The sequence below is a fragment of the Spea bombifrons genome, chromosome 1, assembly GCF_027358695.1.
Source record: "Spea bombifrons isolate aSpeBom1 chromosome 1, aSpeBom1.2.pri, whole genome shotgun sequence".
Classification (NCBI taxonomy): Eukaryota; Metazoa; Chordata; class Amphibia; order Anura; family Pelobatidae; genus Spea; species Spea bombifrons.
In genome coordinates, this window is record NC_071087.1 from 65,603,055 (window position 1) to 65,623,545 (window position 20,491).

The 20,491-nt window shown below is 40.2% G+C and overlaps 1 protein-coding gene and 1 long non-coding RNA gene across 2 annotated transcripts in view; one reads left to right on the forward strand and one right to left on the reverse strand.

The window, feature by feature from the left end:
- LOC128493243 (uncharacterized) overlaps positions 1-20,491 on the reverse strand; it is a 100,248-nt gene that overhangs the window by 8,807 nt on the left and 70,950 nt on the right. Inside the window, exon 3 of the mRNA XM_053465728.1 lies at positions 17,500-17,620. Coding sequence (XP_053321703.1) covers positions 17,500-17,620 — 121 coding nt within the window. The remainder of the gene's footprint in view (positions 1-17,499; positions 17,621-20,491) is intronic.
- Positions 4,658-9,890, forward strand: LOC128490993 (uncharacterized). The gene is made up of 2 exons (XR_008353998.1): positions 4,658-4,774; positions 9,765-9,890. It is a non-coding gene; the product is annotated as an uncharacterized LOC128490993 (long non-coding RNA).

The window sequence follows — 20,491 nt, forward strand, 5'->3', positions numbered from 1 at the left end:
GCAGAGTGGGAGACTGGGTGCAGGGCAGAGTGGGGGTGGGGATGCAGGGCAGGGTGTGAGTGTGGGTGCAGGGCAGAGTGGGTGCAGGGCAGAGTGTGAGTGTGGGGGCAGGGCAGAATGTGGGGGCAGGGCTGGGTGCAGGGCAGAGTTAGAGACTGGGTGCAGGGGCACAGTGCAAAGTGCTGGGTGCAAAGTGCCAGGGCTGGGTGCAAAGTGCTGGGTGCAAAGTGCCAGGGCTGGGTGCAAAGTGCAAAGTGCTGGTGCAAAGTGCTGAATGCTGGGTGCAAAGTGCTGGATGCAAAGTGCCAGGGCTGGGGCAAAGTGCTGGGTGCAAAGTGCTGGGTGCAAAGTGCCAGGGCTGGGTGCAAAGTGCTGGGTGCAAAGTGCTGGGTGCAAAGTGCTGGGTGCAAAGTGCTGGGTGCAAAGTGCAAAGTGCTGGGGCAAAGTTTCTTGAACAGTAATAGTCCACCTCTTTTCAGAATGTTTGGGGTTATTTTGTTTCATAAATATTGTGTTTGGGTTCTTGTACTTTGAAAATATTGTTTTTTATTACATCATAACAAAATAAGAATGTTAATGTAAATTTTAAGTTGTTTTTTAACATCCAGTTCATTAAATTCTTTTAAATAAACGAAAAATTTGCATATTGTTTTTTTTTATCCGATTAATCGATTAATCGAAAAAATAATCGGCCGATTAATCGATTATTAAAATAATCGTTAGTTGCAGCCCTAGTTTAATGAAAACATTTCAAAAGAATTATAACACATGTCTGTTTAAAAAGGCTGTATACACCCAAACAAATGCTATTAACCCCTTAAGGACAATAGGGGTTATTACTCGTAGTATATTGTGGGACAATGGCTATTTTAACATTTTTCGGTGTTCCTGTTTAGCTGTGATTTTCTTCTTTCTCATTTCGTGCTCCCACACATATTATATATTGTTTTTTTCAGGACAAACAGGGCTTTCTTTAGATACCATTAATTTTATCATATCATCTAATTTACTATAAAAAAATGATAAAATATGGGGATTTTTTGTTAAAAAATTACTTTTTCTCACTTTTTAAACAAAAAACTTTTACTCATCTGCAAAAACGAATGAAAAAACCTGCTAAATAGATTCTACTATTTGTCCTGAGTTTAGAAATACCCAATGTTTTTATGTTTTTTTGCTTTTTTCTGCACGTTATGGGGCAATAAGTACAGGTAGCGTTTTGCTATTTCAAAACCTTTTTTTCCAAATCTGGTAATTCTTCCCCCCATGTGCCATTTCGGGTATCTTTGAAGCCGGCCAATGCAATTTACCCCATCAAGTCATATATTTTTAAAAACTAGACACCCCAAGGTATTTCACATGCTGGTAATTTAACCCTTTCCATGCACTAATTTTACCACCAGCCTTTGTGAAACTTTATGGTAGTAAATTTTTTTGTATTTTTTTCACACACGTTGTACTTCAGGTATAAATTTATCGCTCCTGGTGTATGTCCGTGTCAAACAACACCCCAATATGTGTTCAGTAACATCTCCTGAGCGCAGTGATACCCCACATGCATGGGTTTGTTGGGTTATTTGGGAGGTAAAAGGCCGCCTTTGTGAGGTGTGTATTTTTTGGCCATTTAGACATCTGATCCTACTGCCCCCATGTCCCATATTTGGGACACCTTTGAACCCGGCCAATTCAATTTATCCCATCCACTCATGCATTTTTTAATACGAGACACCCTATGGGCATTTGTAATGCCAATATTTTAACTCTTTCCATGCTGGAATTTTTGTAAAGATAAAGAATTTTAGGACTTGCTTATTAATTTTTTTTTTTTTTTTTTTGGTGACAGTGGGGATTTTTATATGTTACCATATTATTTTTATTTTTTTTAAACATTTTTTAAAATTATTTTTTTTAAATTTTTTTTTAATTTTTAATTTTTTTTTTTAACTAATCACTCATTAGTGAGCTGGGCTCCATTGACCTTGCATGGTTGGATGCAGTACCTGCATTCAACCTGCAGGAGGAGCTCGAGAGTTCACAAGAGGGTCTGGATAGACCCTCTATGAACTCATTTCTATTGTTGATGCCATCCTGTGAATGACGGCAACGTCATTTACAGGATGGCACTTGTGGTTGCTCCTCGGAGCAATCACAAGGTGATCGGGGTAGGGGGGTAGTGTTACTGACATGCCTCGATATCGAGGCATGTCAGTAACACCATTTATGCTTAGGAAGCGATTCAGATCGCTTCCTAAGCTGTTTTAGCCGGGCGCCGCTGCGATCTTTCATGATCGCGGCGATGCAGCTATTTAACGGCAGCCCGTACATGTACGGGCATTGTCGTTAACCCGTTGCACGGCAACCCCGTACATGTACGGGGATTGTCGTTAAGGGGTTAATGATTTACTGATGTTTAAGAAAATAAGTAAACCCAAAGGCACTTTGCTTAGGTGGAGTACTTCTTAAATCCATCAGAAGCCTTTGATGGGGAACTTCCTATGATTGCCCTAGCATTTCAGCAAAGCTCACACCCTATTTTAAAATACCACACTTTTACAATGTAACAGCAAGTAGAAACCTCACTTACCAGGACTGAAGTATAATGTTAAAAATTCAGAGACAAATGTTTAACCAGCAACAGTATTTTACAGCACTGTTAACTAAACTGGGGCTTGCAGATCACCAGTGGTCCACAGAACCCATTGGCGTGTTCCTCTTAATTATTGAATTCATGTGTTTCAATCAGACCCACTGCCACAAGTCTATAAAATTAAGCACCTAGCCATGCAGGCTGCATTCACAAATATAAAAAAAAATGGGTCAAATTCAAGCATGACACTGTGATAGGATGCCACCTTTGCAATAAGTCATTTTGTGAAACTTCATCCCTGCTAGATATTCCACGGTCAACTATGAGTGGTATAATTGGAAAGTGGAAGCATTTAGGAACAGCAATAAGTAAGCCACGAAACAGAAGACCACATAAAGTCCGAGTACCGAGACGCATGGTGTGTAAAAGCTGATTCCATATTTAAAGAATTCCAAACTTCCATTGGCATTAATATCAGCACAAAAACTGTGCAGCGGGAGTTTCATGGAATGGGTTTCCATGGCCGGGCAGCTGCATGCAAGCCATCACCAAGTACAATGCCATGCGTTGGTTTAAATGGAAGTCCAGAACTAGGAACGCCATTAGAAATTAAGCAACTAGAAACATACTCCTGGGACATGAACTGCTGCAGCACATATGCTTATCTAGAAAGTTAAATATTCTCTTAGACTGGAAAACAGATGTTCCTCACCTCCAAGAAATGGTTTGCAGAATAACATTTAGTAACGTCTATAAATACCAAAGAAGGGAGCCTATGCATATGGTTTTGTATACACCAAACTCAAAGTCTGCTGTACAGCTGAACTCACTGGCTTTTATGCAATATGAAAGGCCAACTCCTGTGAGGTTCTTCTGTAAGAAGGCCCAAGCCTGGCCTGCCTTTCTTAAAGAGAAGCACACTGCCTACATCATACATAATTAAGTTGTGTATTATGCACCTCATAATCTCTCTATATAAAGTACTATATTTACAAGTGACGCTTCCTCACTGCTGCAGTATGCAAGCAGTCCTCAGTTTGTTATTGTGTAAGCATCAATGGTATTGTCCAATGAAGGGTAAGCTCTGCAAAGACTTAAACTGAATTGACTGTAAAATAAATAATCGATCATACGTGTGAAGTTTTATTGACAGCATTGTATCAAGCGGTATTTAAACCATTCCAGCTTGATCACTGATCACTAGAAAGCACTGCTAGTTGTCTTAGTGTGTCATGCATTTGATTGTCCGAATTCCTGCGGAAAGGAGGTCAAGCTAACACGTATATTTTGGTTACTGGTGAGGACAGCTGAGGACTAAAGCTATGTGTCATGTGTTCTTATCTAATTGAATGTTTCACATGCCAGATGAGGGGCCACACATAGGTTTCTTATTTCTTATTCTAGATATTTGTAAGAAATGCTTTTATCTTAAATCTCATGATGTGTTAACCCTTATTGTTTTTAATCAAACAACTTCATTAACCCCTAAGGACAATCTGCGGTCCCTAAACCCATTGAAAACAATGCATTTTGAGCCCGTACATGTACGGGCTTTGTCATTAAGGGGTTAAAAAAGCCAATTCAAAGAATACAGTTTTCCCTGTTCACAATACCACTGAGCGTCTAATTCTGTTAATACGCAGCTGTTTATAAACAATCTCTTTCTATAAACTACCTTGCTAAATATATACAGACATCTTAGAGGTTAAAGTAAAATTCAGAGGCTCCGATCAGTCCCATGGCTTCGCTAAGCTTTAGTGGGACATCTGCAAGAAATTACTGTATGAGCAGACATCAGTACAGTAGAAATGTATACAAAATGAAGAAAACTTTCCATTTTCAGAAGCAGGAGCGTTTCAAGTATATATTTTTTTTTAAATCTATCATAGGTTTTTATTTAGGAGATGGACAAGAGAGACAGAGCAACATAATGTCTTCAGATGAGATTCCTTCCACACCAGACCCAGACTTACACTAAGGTACCAGTGCTGCTGCACTGTGGTGGTTTGTGCCTTTTAATAGAAACTCCTCCCATTCTGACAGCGTTTTCTCCAAAGGAAAAGGGAGAACGAGAAAGAAGGGAAATCTGCCCAGTATTATATATTAGGAAAAAGGATTGGGTCTTCTGTACAGTCATGAAAAAGGGACATTTAAACAGAATCAGCCACGAAAAGCACCATGAAACAGGTGAGTATCACATCAGCCAGTTTCTTTCATATATGCAGCAGGCACTGTGCTCTGATCAAGCTGACATAGCATTTTTATAGGATGCAGGGGCAGACATAATGAAATCATCCATCGTTTTTGTTCACATGGAATTTGGGGAAGACAGAGTTATAGCGCTATATATATATATACATACACATATATATATATATATATATATATATATAATGAAAGGAGGTTTACCATGCAGGTTTAGCAAACATTCCATGTCTAAAGCATGCTTTCCATAAAAGAGGGATAATGTCGGTGGTTGTCTAAAGCAGAGTTCTCAGAATATGGTGCCTAAATTAGATATCAGATAACAGATGATACTTACAGTGACATTGGCAGGTACAGCAGTTACCCATCGATCGATGAAAGTGCACAGATCATCAGTTTATGGCTCCAGTAAAGTTAGCTAGAAGCAGACGGGCTAATTCAGACTCCGCTATTCCAGATAACTGGATGCATACTAGTTTCAAATTTCCTGGCACAGTCTTGTCCAGCACTGCACGGTGATGTAAATGGCAGTATTATGAGAACGAGGAGGGAGCTGCACACTCATTCTCTCCAGCCTCAAAGCGGAAAAAAGCCTTGGCAAATGCTTAGGGTGTTGCACTTTTTGTATGTATAGAGATTGGTTGTGTAAACTGTCTGAGTGTGCCTATTTGTTATATGTTACATGTCTATACAGCATGCTTACATTCAGATTTACTAGACTGGGCGGCCAATGAATATATCTAGCTCGGTTGGAGAGGAAAAGCATAGGCCAAGCTGGAGCCAGGTTAGGTGGTCCCTTCCCTTTTGATAGTGGATGCTTGCAGTGTCCAATGAGATGCAATTCTATATATAACATATTGCAGCATGCTAGAAATACTCCATACATCTATACTAAGTATCATGCAGCTATCATATTAGCCCTTAAAAACACTGGACAATATGTGTCACAGAAATAGAGCAATCCCTGATAACAGTATGAATGCACAGACTTTAAGCACCTTGGTTGTCTCATAGGTTTTAGCTGAATGCAAGGTTGCAGTCACGAATGCGTTAATTAAGCACTGAATCACTGAGTGAGTCAAAGCAAAGCTCATTAATGATGTCCCCCTCCCTATATTATATTTATAGCATAAGAGGGACTTCACACGTGTTGATTTCTAAGGTTTAGAAGACAAGAATAGATCATTCCGGCAGATGGAGAATTACCTTCTTAATACACCTGTCAAATTCAGAGAACTTTAAAGCGAACCTGTGCTCCACAGTAATGAAGACAGAATTAACAATATCTAAATATATTAATTACTGAATATATTTTACCCCTTTGAAATCATGTTCCTTGAGATACTAAGGTGTCCAAAACAATTTGAATGGTAAAAAACCTTTCCCAAATATAGTTCTTTAATCATCTAAGTAACATATTTGCGTGGACAATTAAACCAATGTCTTAGATGAACATCATCACCTTTAAAATAATGTAGTTTATTTCTCAGGAACATTTCATACATATGTCATAATGTTCCATATACTGTTCTCAAAATAGGTAATAGTTATCAAATTGTTGTATACATATTAGAAACGTATTATGTAGCTTTTCATTCAAAGAATTATTAGGAGACAGAAGTGGATTTTTAATTCTCTAAATTGATCTGTTCAATCTGCTGACAGTTATCATCGACATTTTCTGGCCTGGGCCAGCGAAGCCTAGGGCAACAGGTCCAAGGCACAACAGAGGACCATGATCACACTGATATCCCCACCCGGACACTAAGATTGTGGCAGACCATGCTGGGGTTGGCGTAGCCTCCATAGTTCAATGGAACTTAACTAAAAAGGCAGAGCCTCCCAGCAGTAAGGATGGCAACACAAGTACGGCCCTACCTGGGTAGGCCACTATGGGCTGAGGCACAGTTTATTATTTGCATTTACAAGGTACAGTGTAATGCAACAGGGAGCCTCACCAAAGAAGAATGCATGCTAAAAGTACATTAGGGAGGAACTGCAACTCTAGAGCTGTAGCTCCCTGACTCCTCTGACAATTCTCACCACCGATTGGCCGTTTACTGAGCCAGCACTGCAGCTGACTTGCACTAAGTATATCTCATGTCAGGAGATGCGTACAGTTCGACACATCTTCTCCACGGACAAATAACTTGGAAGAGGGGGAACATGCAAACACATATGAGAAGATGCTGAATTTGCATGTGGACCTTTAAAGGGACCTCTAAACTATCATATGCATTGGACCAGAGAGTCCCTTTAATTACTAACTTTAGCTCTATTTTACTTTTGATTATTTTCCACTGCTGTTAATATATGCGAGTTCATTATATGCCAGGGGCGTCCAACATGCGGCCCGCGGGCCAAATGCGGCCCGCGGGACCTCGAGGTGCGGCCCGCGTGAGATCAGTAGCCAGGATCGCAAGAGCCCTGCTACTTACTTGTGGGAGGGTCTATTCTCTGCTTCAGTCCTGCCTCCTCTGTGGGGAGAACGAGGGAGGCCGCGCCCCCTGCTGAAGTCAGTGATCGGCATTGAGAGAGCTGTAGTGCAGGTAAGGGGGTGGGGGAGTGTGTTTGAATGAGTGTGCCTGATTGAGGGAATGAATCTGTGAATGAATGGATTTGTGTGTGTGATAGCATGGATGTGTAAGTGCTGGAACCTTGGCATTATGGGACTGTGATTGCTGTTAACAATCCCACTCCTATCATGCCAAGTCAGCCAGTACATGCTGAAACCTGGCTAGCTGCCCCCTTGTGTATTGATGCTGCCATGCACTTACAGCCACCCTGTACCAGCATGTACTGGCTGACTTGGGATGATAGGAGTGTGGTTGCTAACAGCTAACAGCAATCTGCTAACAGCAATCACAGTCCCATCATGCCTAGGCTCCAGCATTTACTGGTTGGCTGGGTATAAAAAGAGTGTGTTTTCTGTTAGCAATCACACTCCTATCATGCCAAGTCAGCCAGTACATGCTGAAACCTGGCTAGCTGCCCCCTTGTGTATTGATGCTGCCAGCAGTATGGGGTTTGCACTTACAGCCACCCTGTACCAACATGTACTGGCTGACTTGGGATGATAGGAGTGTGATTGCTAACAGCTAACAGCAATCTGCTTACAGCAATCACAGTCCCATCATGCCTAGGTTCCAGCATTTACTGGTTGCCTGGGTATAAAAAGAGTGTGTTTGCTGTTAGCAATCACACTCCTATCATGCCAAGTCATATTGTTGATTTTTTTGTCCAATTGTGGTGTGTTACTTTTAATAAAAGCATGGTTACACACTAAAATTGGACAAAAAATACCGGTACAATGCCCTGGCAACCAGTACATGCTGGAATCTGGGTATGCCTGAGATTGCTGTTAACAATCATAATATATAATTTTTTGTACAATTTTGGTGTGTAACTTACTTTTATTAAAAGTGTGTGGGGGGTCATTTTCAGTTTTGGCTAAGTGAACCCTGAATTTTCGGTGTTGGTCCAGAATTTTCATTTTGGTGCATCGCTAAAATAAATAGAACTATTTTATTTTTACTTATACAGAATCCTGTAGTCACAAAATTACTTTCTAGGCCCAGAAATCAGTGAGAGGAAAAGTAAAGGTTTTGTGTCATTTAATTTATTTTAATCTGCATATTTTATTAAAGGCCATATTTTCTCACAGTGAAAAATGAGTGCGGCCCGCGCACGTATACAATTCTGATGATGTGGCCCACTGCAGAAAAAACTTGGACGCCCCTGTTATATGCCATAAGGCCCTTCCACTTGCGCCCTCCCCAGTACAAATTGTAAAATGATTCCACTTTTGTCTTTTTTGTTTTTTTTTACTTTGCAGTTGTTTTAAATTCCCTCATCACAGCTCTTTCCAGTGTCTGTCGCCTTATCCAGACATGTGATACCTGCTATTTCAGTCTTCGAGTTTGTTTCTAGCTCACACACAAAATACACAACAGACATGACTGAATGTTCTATTCTGAGTACAGGAAGCGATGCCTTCTAATTCATAACCTGGCAGCTAATATACGGTAGGTCTACATAACATAAAAATGCTGCATAAGCTAATACTACCAGCAGCATTTCACTGCGTCCCTCAGTAGCAAAAGAATCCAATAATTGCAAAAATCTGTTCTACTATGGAAGATTTTATAAAGATGCTGGGTCACCAAAATGCAATTTTCCATTGATTAAAAGAGTATTAAAACTGCCTATGTGCTATGCCTGCCCAAAGCTGACCACAGTTTTTCAAACCAAAACCCTGGGACATTTCTGAATTATGAAAGAAATATGGACACGTGGGTGTAGAGTAATTTCATATTACGCTCAACCCAAATTTCTTAACTTAAGTTGAACAGTTTAGTGACTAAATGTCTTTAAAAAAATAATGAAGTAATTTAAGTAATGACTGGCTATGGTCGTTCTGCTAGGGTCAAACTAGCTTTATAAGGGAGACATGGAGACAGATTGCCAGTCAGAAGACCCCTGAAACAGGGACATGCGGGCCTTTCAATCTCCTTTAATACTGTATATAGTGCGAACATTCTCCTGTTTCCGTGCTAACATTTAAAATAGTGATCATCTAAAGGAGGTAGGAGACGTGCAAATATTTAAAGAATGCCGTAAAACTGATCTCCTCAACACTTTTAAGGCTAGACTTTAGTCATAATTATCAGAAATATCATCCATTAAAGTGTGGACTGTCCAGAAAAAGATTGATGCTTGGCCTTAAGTCCTACCAAGCGACATGCATGTTATATGCATAGGGCTCGCTCATTAGCAATGTGAAACGGTATTAAAAATTTTAATTGCCATTAGACAATTATGTTTTCATGTCACCAATATTTCATTACCCTCAGTCATTTTTAAAAATGTATTTTGTATTATCTGGGGCTTAAGGGTTATTGTACACTAGTTTATTTTTATATAATGATAATTCAATACAATGGAACATGCTTTTTTTTTCTGGCACCAGCAGCAGATGCAGAGAAAAAGCTACCTCCTCCTCCTCCTACACATTACAATTCCCATAAGAAGTGGATCATATATCTCTCCTTCCTGCGGTGCAAGTTCCCAGGCAATTACTAGAAAGCCTTACACTTCCCATATTGTAAAAATAAAAGTGGACATGTCTCAAAGAGACGGCTCTCTACCTCCGTGCCATTAGAGGAACACTGGCTTCAGAAATAGCATTTGCTGAACAGCCCAATCAAATCACTGGGGCCGTAACAGAAACATATAGAAGGAGCACAACAAGGATCTAGTGTGGTTACAAGAGAACATTTGGCGGTGTGTTTACGGTATACATTTTTACATATTATGCCCCCTGTGACCATATGTGCAATGGCTTCTTAGAGGTAATAAATGTATTAAATAATTAAATAATAAATTAAATTTATTAATAACTTTATTAAAAAAATAAAGATACAAAAATAGCAAATGTGGAACATCATTTATTCTGCCCTTTTCAAATCATTTTTAGTTATGAATCCTTTATATTCATGCACATCCCAAGCTTCCTTCAAATCATTTACCGTGTTTGCCTGTCCTCCTCCTACTATTGTTTCAGGTATCTACTACCCTTAGTGTAAACTAGATTTGTCTCATATTATTCATGTCTTCTTCATCTCACCCTAATACTCTGGCGCTCCCCTTTGTGTTAAAAATGCTTAACTCTTGAACTTTATTCAATTCCTTGACATATATATGGAGATTCCTATGATGTCTCTCCATTCCGTGTCTTTTCCTGGTATGTTTTGTTACACCACTTATCATCTTTTTTGAATTTTGATGAGCTTTGCAGAACTTGACAGCTTTGTTGTAGTATCGTCCCTGTTTGGTGAGGCAGCTTTTGTAAAGATGAAGGATGGTGAGGAATTGATTGTCTTTAATGACTTAATGATTTAATAATGAATTCAATGATAATTAAGTACACTTGCTCTCATTAAAACTAGGCTAAAATATCTTGCAAAGAAGAAGGAACTTTCTATATAACAGGATGAAACATAAACGTGTCAGTTTATTCAGGTGAATGTTATTCTGGTGTTAAAGGACGTCACAAATGTCATGATTTAATGTATCACTAAACTGTACTACGAATAATCATGATAACATGATTTGCCTCCAGCTCTTTTTAATGGAAACAGTCTGATAAAAACACATCTGACAGTATTAGGCAGTAAAATGGTTGTGGCACACAGACAGATCAATGGCTTTTTCTCTTGTGTGCAGGAACAACACCACACTGAAAATCCCTCAATGTTTTCTTGGCTCTTTCACTCATCTGTATGAATATAGAACACAATTAAACCAAGACTGACTGCTGACCAAAGAAACATACACTCTGACTGCAGATAAGAACCATTAGGCCCATTTAGTCTGCCCATTATTCCTCGGTCCAGACAAATTTCAACATATGCACTAATCCATGATCCCTTTAGAATAACTGGATTAAAGTTTACGTAAAGTCTCAAAATACGGATTCGGCTTCTTTGCCAAGATGATCCCATTTGTTGCAAATTGATAAAAGCAATGACAAATGTTCATAAATTGCCAGACAAGGGGTTTAGCACGAGCACAAGGCATGTGTTCATACACCACAGCACCCTTGTGAACAGGCACTGGGTGCATGTCTCTCTCAATGTTCTCTTTGAAAATTCTCCCCTATAGGTTTTGTTTTAAAAATTGGACCCAGAGGCACCCTTAAGCATATGCAAAGATGGGGGTACGGCACTTCTGTAATCAAGGTGCCCAATGAAGTCAGGTAACGTGCATTAAGTGACACTGTCATCGAAAGCGTGAGCTGTGCTGAACATGAGAATCCAAGGGAGGTAAGACGGAAACCTGTGTGAGTTCCTGTTGTGTGTGGCGCTAGAGTGAGGATGTGCATATGTCAGGAGTGTCCAACCTGCGGACCACCAGCTGCTGCAGGACTACATCTCCCATAATGCTCTTTCAGCTAAGGGGCTGGCTGAGGAGGATGGGAGATGTAGTCCTGCAGCAGCTGGAGGGCCGCAGGTTGGACGCCCCTGGCATATGTTATTGTATGGTGTTAGTATATGTTACTGAATGGCACTAGAGCTGGGCTTGACAAATTTGGTTTGGATCTGGGAGCCAGCCAAAAATTTAGAGGCCAACTTTTTCTGAACCCCAATAATGTTTTGATCCCCTGGTAAATAAACATAAAGGACATTTATTGTGGCAAAATGACATAAAACATCCCTTTCTTCAGTGCTGCACCACTTTGTACAGTGCTGCAGTTAACCCCTTTATGACAAGGAGTATTTTTACACTATAAAGACTCAAGCTTGTATGTTTAACTTGTATGTTTAACCATTCTTGTGCTTACACACACTAACACCATACAGTAACAGACACACACATGCTAACTTCTTATGCTCACAAACACTTAAAAAACCTTAACAATAACATTCCACACTCATATACAGACATGCTAGTACACTAATACACACTATATGCTGACATATACAGTCATGCTAAGGCCATACTGTAACATACACAACACCACACCTTTATACACATGCACACACTACCCAACAACATACACACAGGCTAACACTATACATAATCATATATATATATATATATATATACACACACATACATACACATACTCTAACACTGTGCACGCATACACAATTATTAATTATTATTATTATTTATTGTTTTATATAGTGCCATCAAATTCCTTAGCGCTGCACAATGAATCTGACACTACAATACAGTAGACATACTGACTCTGGCACTAAACATTTACACACACACTGACTCTAGCACTACACATATAGACATACACACTCACAGTATGCAGACACCCACAGACTAACTCCAGCACTATACACTTACATTCACATACACTACTCCCACTGACCTCACGGAGACCTGCCACACCGCTGGCTATCTTCTGCCATTATGAATTCGGCACCCTACACTTTTCTGTGGATTAACTTCTTCACCATTCCCTTGCAGGAAAGTTTAGGGTGCCGGATTCACTATAGCAGCCCTGATCAGTTTTTACCCCCTTGTCTCACAAAACCCAGGGCACAAGGAAGTAGTTTCTAGTCGCCATGGTCACATGGTGTCCAGATTACAGAGTGTGTGTTGGTGTAGTTATAAGCCAGTGTGTTAGTATACAGTCATGCGGAAAAAAAAATACACCCTCTTTGATTTCACATACCCATTCATACAGATATTCATTCAGTCATTCACAGATATTCATTCAGTCAACTCAATCATTCACACACTCATTCATACACCCTCCCCTACCCCTTACCTCAATTGCAGATTTGTCTGCTTTTTCCCACTTTAATTTTACAAAATCATTTACTTATCTACAAAAGCTAATGATTTAAGGGGTTTTTTTGTTTGTTTTTTACACGTTATAGGCCAATAATTACAAGCAGTGATTTGCTATTTCAAAATATTTTATTTTTTTTCAAATCAGGTCATTTTGCCCCATGTGCTGTTTGGGGCATCTTTGAAGACGGTCAATTAAATTTACTTCATCAAACCATATATTTTTGAAATCTAGACACCCCAATGTATCCCAGATTCCCACAAATCGTACTTCAGGTATGAACTTACATCTCCTGGTATACATCACTGTCAAGTGTAAGGCGTTAGTATGTGCGTGTTATTTACGAGGGACATATCCACTAACCCTGGGCTCACCCCTGGGAACCCTGCAGTGCTTCCAGCATGCTAGACTGCTAGCTGTGCCAGGTCAATGAAAGAGGAGGAGTCAAGTAGCCCAGTAGAACACAGAATATAAACCGACAGCATCTACAGAGATTCAGAAGCAGCACATTGATACTCACATTAAGTGCATTGTCCTAACTATCTGGTAGCTTACTACTCCACATACTAGACTGTGTCTCAATACTCCATGATAAGATTTGCATATTTTTTACAAAAATGAACCCTACATTATGTGTACAAATTGAGCTTTATGCAATATACAACTGCAACTGCTATTGTTTCATTTGTTATAATTGTTCAGTTAGTTTTTTCTTAAAAGTGACCATTAAAAAAAACAAAAACTTACATTTTCAACAATAATAACTACAGCTACAGGTATTTCTGCAAAGTTTCATCATGCCCCCTACTGATGGAAATTGAAACTTCAGTCCAAAAAAAAAAATTGAAGCTGCCTTTTTAGCACAGAACGCTATGACATCATACCAGGGGCGATCTTTGAACACACCTTTCACTTTTTTGCCTTGAATTTTTTTTTTATTTCGTTATTTTACCAATGGCAATACATCAAATTAAAAATATAACCATTGCTGTCTGCAACAAAAATAAGTAATCAATGATCTGTGGACCCATGGAAAAAACTAAGTATTTGAGCTACTAACTATATTATATTTAAGATTCTAATACAGTGTTTACTTGAACATATTTGCATTTGAATCTCATTGGGTCATAAAGTGTGGTAGATTGCATTTACAGACAGTATTTATATATGAACATGCTTTTCTAACTATGAAGTTATTACACTCAAGGTGGTATGATTGCATTTACAGACAGTATTTATATATGAACATGCTTTTCTAACTATGAAGTTATTACACTCAAGGTGGTATGATGTGGTAACAAAATGCACTACGACCATGCAAAAAAACATATAATAATAAACAATAATAGATAACCTTTGATTTAAGCTGCACAAATACGCTATTTTTGTTGAAATTAAATGAACACATAACTAAATTAATGGTTTGAGTTAAGTATTTCAATTTCTCCAAAATAAATAGGAAAGCCCTTATTTACAAGTAGAGGCTTTGAAATGTTGCAGGTGTTTACACTAAAGCCTTGTGTACACCAGTATGATACCCCTACAGGAATCATGTACCTTCTTGTTTTTAGCTTAACACAGAAGCAGTCAATCATGCACAGCTACCCTGTCAGATGGCTTTGTCTCAAGGATCTTGGTTCCAAAAAAACCCCAAAATAAACAGCTTGAAGCGGTGACAAATGTCACGAGGAAGCTGTACCAAAACCAGTAAGACGGTACATGTGGCAAGACATTCTATATAATTCATGAACAATTCTCTGATAAATAACTATTTCATATAGAAATATAGTATCAATATAGTTGATAGATATTTCATATATTAAATAGTACAGGTCTATGCTAGGTTCCTTCTGGATAGATCCACCCATTTGAAGAATTTCCCACCATATCTTCAAATCTGAGTTTTAAATTGGGAAGTAAGCTTTTATAAATAAAAATATTTTTATTTTCTTATTTTATGATCTACATACCTACAAATGTATCATTGTGACGAGTCTTTACTCAAAAAAGTATAACATAGAACTGTACAACAATAAAGCAAAACATGATTAATTTGATATTATTAATTATATTTGATAAACATTAGGGCTGCAACTAACGATTATTTTAATAATCGATTAATCGGCCGATTATTTTTTCGATTAATCGATTAATCGGATAAAAAAAAACAATATGCAAATTTTTCGTTTATTTAAAAGAATTTAATGAACTGGATGTTAAAAAACAACTTAAAATTTACATTAACATTCTTATTTTGTTATGATGTAATAAAAACAATATTTTCAAAGTACAAGAACCCAAACACAATATTTATGAAACAAAATAACCCCAAACATTCTGAAAAGAGGTGGACTATTACTGTTCAAGAAACTTTGCCCCAGCACTTTGCACTTTGCACCCAGCACTTTGCACCCAGCACTTTGCACCCAGCACTTTGCACCCAGCCCTGGCACTTTGCACCCAGCACTTTGCCCCAGCCCTGGCACTTTGCATCCAGCACTTTGCACCCAGCATTCAGCACTTTGCACCAGCACTTTGCACCCAGCCCTGGCACTTTGCACCCAGCACTTTGCACCCAGCCCTGGCACTTTGCACCCAGCACTGGCACTTTGCACCCAGCACTTTGCACTGTGCCCCTGCACCCAGTCTCTAACTCTGCCCTGCACCCAGCCCTGCCCCCACATTCTGCCCTGCCCCCACACTCACACTCTGCCCTGCACCCACTCTGCCCTGCACCCACACTGACACCCTGCCCTGCATCCCCACCCCCACTCTGCCCTGCACCCAGTCTCCCACTCTGCTCTGCACCCACACTCACACCCTGCATCCCCACCCCCACTCTGCCCTGCACCCAGTCTCCTGCCCTGCACCCCCCACCCCCACTCTGCCCTGCACCCCCACCCCCACTCTGCCCTGCACCCCCACCCCCACTCTGCCCTGCACCCCCACCCCCACTCTGCCCTGCACCCACACTCACGAACCGCTCTGTGCGAATGGAGCCACTCGCACAGAGCGAACCGCTCTGTGCGAATGGAGCCACTCGCACAGAGCGATTCGCTCTGTGCGAGTGGCTCTGTGCGATCCGTGCACATAGACATGAAGAATACTTACCTCCGGAACGCGTCACATCCGTCACGTAGCTAAAAGAAGGCGGAGACTGCAGAGCGTGTAGCAGAAGCGGGGAACGCTCGCGGAGGTAAGTAAAAGGAGCCGAGTGCTCCAACAACGAATTGATCACTCGATTAATCGATAACGGAAATCGTTATCGATGATTTCCGTTATCGATTATTATCGATTTTATCGATTCGTTGTTTCAGCTCTAATAAACATACTCATTTGATATTAGAGAGCGCTACATTAAATGGAAACTGTGAAAGCTATCAAATGTACAAAGAGAATTGTGATTTGTTTGTCACTTATGGTCACCAAGCTTTTTTGGCTTCAATGTAGCAAAGGCAGTACATTGTAAGATTCCTTTATAAATCAATCTGAAATTAAGACTTTGTTTTATAATGTTGAAGAATTCACCTGGTTCCACCACCAATACTCTTATACTTACTACTTAAATATACTATTAAATACTATAAATACCGGTGCTTTCTAAAGAATGTAACAGGATGTATACAGGCCATCTGGACCAAAGATTTTTCGAGGAGTGTAAGAAAGCATGCAAAAGCTGTAATAGTTCTTAGTAGTAAGGTGTCATTTCATGTTTTCCTGCATATTTCAGGATTCAGTAGTGTGGAGGTCTAATAGTAACACAACTCACCAGGACAAGTATTTGTTGATTTGGTCTTTGTGATCCACATTTAGGTTTGTGTATTCAGGGGCACCATCAGTTCATAGCAAAAATCATCTTGGAGACCAAGTATGACATAATTAAGCAAAACTAAAGTGTTCCCAAGCAGCCTATTCAAGATTTGAAGCACAAAAGGACTGCTAAACAGTCATTAAAGACAATTATATTGCCTGCCGTCCAGCAACAAGATCCTCCACAAACCCTTGACCAGAACAAGGATTGGTGAACAGCAAGAACAAATACTAGTCATTAAAGCGACTCAAAAGAGTTAACCAGACCATAAAGAACTATTTTGTCTCTACAACTGTTTGCAATTAACATATCATGATTTCAGAGTGCATAAAAGTTCCCCAGAGTTTTCAAAATTGCATAACTAAAGGTGCGCAGCATTTTACACAACTATTCTGAGCTGAATTTCATTCACATTGAAGGTCTCAGTTTAGCATATTCTATACAATATGATCATAGCTTTATTCACTAACCATAACCACTGTGATTTATATACAACTTAAATATCTATTTAAAATCACACCACACAAAAAAAAATCTTATTTTGTAAGCCTTAAGAAACTTGGATTATTAAAAATTGATGCTTACCAACTTCTGATGCATTATCACGTGTGGATTCCATGGGCTCGCCAAACAAAAACTGATACTTTGCTTTGGCAACATTCTGCGAGTGAGCCGATGTGCTACTAACCCAAACATACCTCTCCGCCTGTGAAAGAGGAGAAAAAATAATGAATAAACATCTCTTAACTTTGGCTAGCTGAATGTAACAGAGCTGTTTCTTTAAACTATGTTGGCTTGTCTCTGCAAGCACCCTGTGAGAAAACGGAGCTGGGGTTTAGAGGCCGGAAAGTTCTAAATAAATTCAGCAGTTGCCCGTAGTTACTCTAATAGAGAGAGAAGGATGGTGTTCTGAGTGAATAAACGGTTCCCTTGTCTTTCCTCCCCATGACCTAGCTTTTTGTTTAGAAGAAGAAAAAAAAAACACAAAGTGCCCCAATTTTTAACATCACAGAAGGAGTAAATTATATATTAAAGGCAACAACAATCATTTAATCTAGATGCTAGAGTCCTGCGCGGGACAGTTTTTTTAATCCCGCTGAATTTCTGACCACTCCCGTAACACATGTGTCCAATCCCGCCCGCTCCCGCAATGTGTGTGTTGCGCTCCCGCCCACCCCCTTACCTGATCTGCAGATATCCCGTGCACTCCCGCAAGGTTGCCTTCGCTTTGCTCCCGCACAGCGTCTCTTCTCTTGTTCCGCCCAGGAACCCAGCAGAGTCACGTGCATTTACATCACGTCACATTACTTTGCTAGGTTCCTGGCGGAACAAGAGAAGAGACGCTGTGTGGGAGCAAGGCGAAGGCAGCCTTGCGGGAGTGTGCAGGATTACCGGGAGCGCCCGCTCCTGCCCGCAACTTTTTTGACCCACAGGACCCGCATCCCAATGCAGTCCTCTACTAGATGCCAACAGGAAGGGTTGACAGTTTAAAAAAAGCTTTAATTGTTATCATGAATATTGTATTTTGCAAAATATGATGTGGATACAATTGTGCAATGGTAGACTGGTGATTCTGAAGGTTTTTGCTACCCAGGGTTCCTAGCGAATGGTTATTTCATAGTTGCCATAGTTTTTGGCATTCCAAGGATTTGGGACCTTGCCCTGGTTCTTCAGTGTCCCAGGGCATGTCCTGGGAAATCAGCAGTTATGGGTGTAGATCTCCCTCTAACTGGGCCAAAATTAAGGTAGTGTGAGGCCTGTTCCTTCAGACCTCTGCTTTAGCGCTCTTTAACACTGTGTGTCGGCAATTGATGCCAAGTGCTAAGGTGTGATGTCATATACCTGCACGAGTATCCCTCCCCAGGTCAGGGTCTGCATCCTCCCCTGTCTGTAATGCTGTCATGTAATGTCCCTTGACCATAAGCTTGGCATGTCAGGCATCTTAGGCGGTGCCTTCAATACCTTTTGTATGTAAGTTGATGTTGCCGATAGCTGCACAACTGTTAATTAATCTCATTAAATAAAATATTTTTAACTTCTTCAGTATGAAGCCAAGCTTATTGTGATATTTAATGTATAATATTGACTAGTTATATGCTGGGAATCAATGCTCTGGTAATGATCCTAATTTCCAGGTTATCTAGGTTATTACCGTATTTGCTCGATTATAAGACGACCCCGATTATAAGACGACCCCCCAAAATCAAAATATTAATTTAGGAAAAAAACAAAAAGCCTGAATATAAGACGACCCTATAGGAAAAAAGTTTTACCAGTAAATATTAATTCATGTAAATTATTTTTTCATGTTTAATAAAAGCTATGATTGAGAAAAATATATTTTTTAAATTTCCTTTTATTTGCCAACCTGCCCCCCCCCAGTTATGCCACTCTGCCCCCAGAAATGCTTTATACCCCCCTATTTGCCACTCTGCCCCATGATATGCCTTATACCCCTATATGCCACTCTGGCATATAGGGGGTTAAAAGGCATATCATGGGGCTGAGTGGCATATAGGGGGTTAAAATGCATTTCTGGAGGTATATAGGCATATCATGGGGCTGAGTGGCATATAGGGGGTTAAAATGCATTTGTGGAGGTCCAGAAATGCATTTTAACCCCCTATATGCCACTCAGCCCCATGATATGCCTTTTAACCCAGCATGTACTGGCTGCCTTGGCTTGATAGGAGTGTGATTGCTGTTAGCAGTTTGATATATATATATCAAACTGCTAACAGCAATCACACTCCTATCAAGCCAAGGCAGCCAGTACATGCTGGAACCTGGGGATGATAGTAGTGGGATTACAGCCTCCCTATGCCATGCTACAACCCCCACCCCCCTTACACATCCATGCTATCACACACAAACACATTTAAATACTCATTCATTCCATTAATCACACATACTTCACACATTAAACACACATACTTACCCAAAAACCCTCCCCCACCCCCTTACCTGAACTGCAGATCTCTCACTCGAAGACTTCTGCAGGGGACCGGCTGTAGAGCAACTTCTCTGGCCCCGCCCCCAGAGGAGGGAGGGGGAGATAGAGCTCTGTGAGGACGCTGCAAGCTTCCTGTCCTCCTGCTTCTAACAGAAGAGACGCTGCTCGCGACCGGTAAGCAGCATGGCCCCAGCAGACATTTTTTGGGGGGTCTGAGAAGACGACCCCGATTATAAGACGAGGGGTATTTTTCAGAGCATTTGCTCTGGAAAAAACCTCGTCTTATAATCGAGCAAATACGGTATTTGGCTATGTCGTCCAAACACAGAAATCTAGAATTTACACTTCCTAGCTATTCCTCTAAAAATGAAGTATCCCTTGCAATGGCAAGTCATCTGGGTAAAACGCCAAATCCCGTGGGTGCAATGGTAAGTGTATTTGTGAACTTGGTGATAAAATCTGCATCATAGCTAGCTAAATTACAGAGCAGCAGCTCCCTTCCTTATGCGTGGTCTAACTATGCTCATAAATCAGTAGCAGGAAAGTGCCCACTAGGTGTGACCATACAACACCCCCACCCCAAGATTTGTGGAGCTAGTGCTCATTGGGGAGATGAAAAGGAAG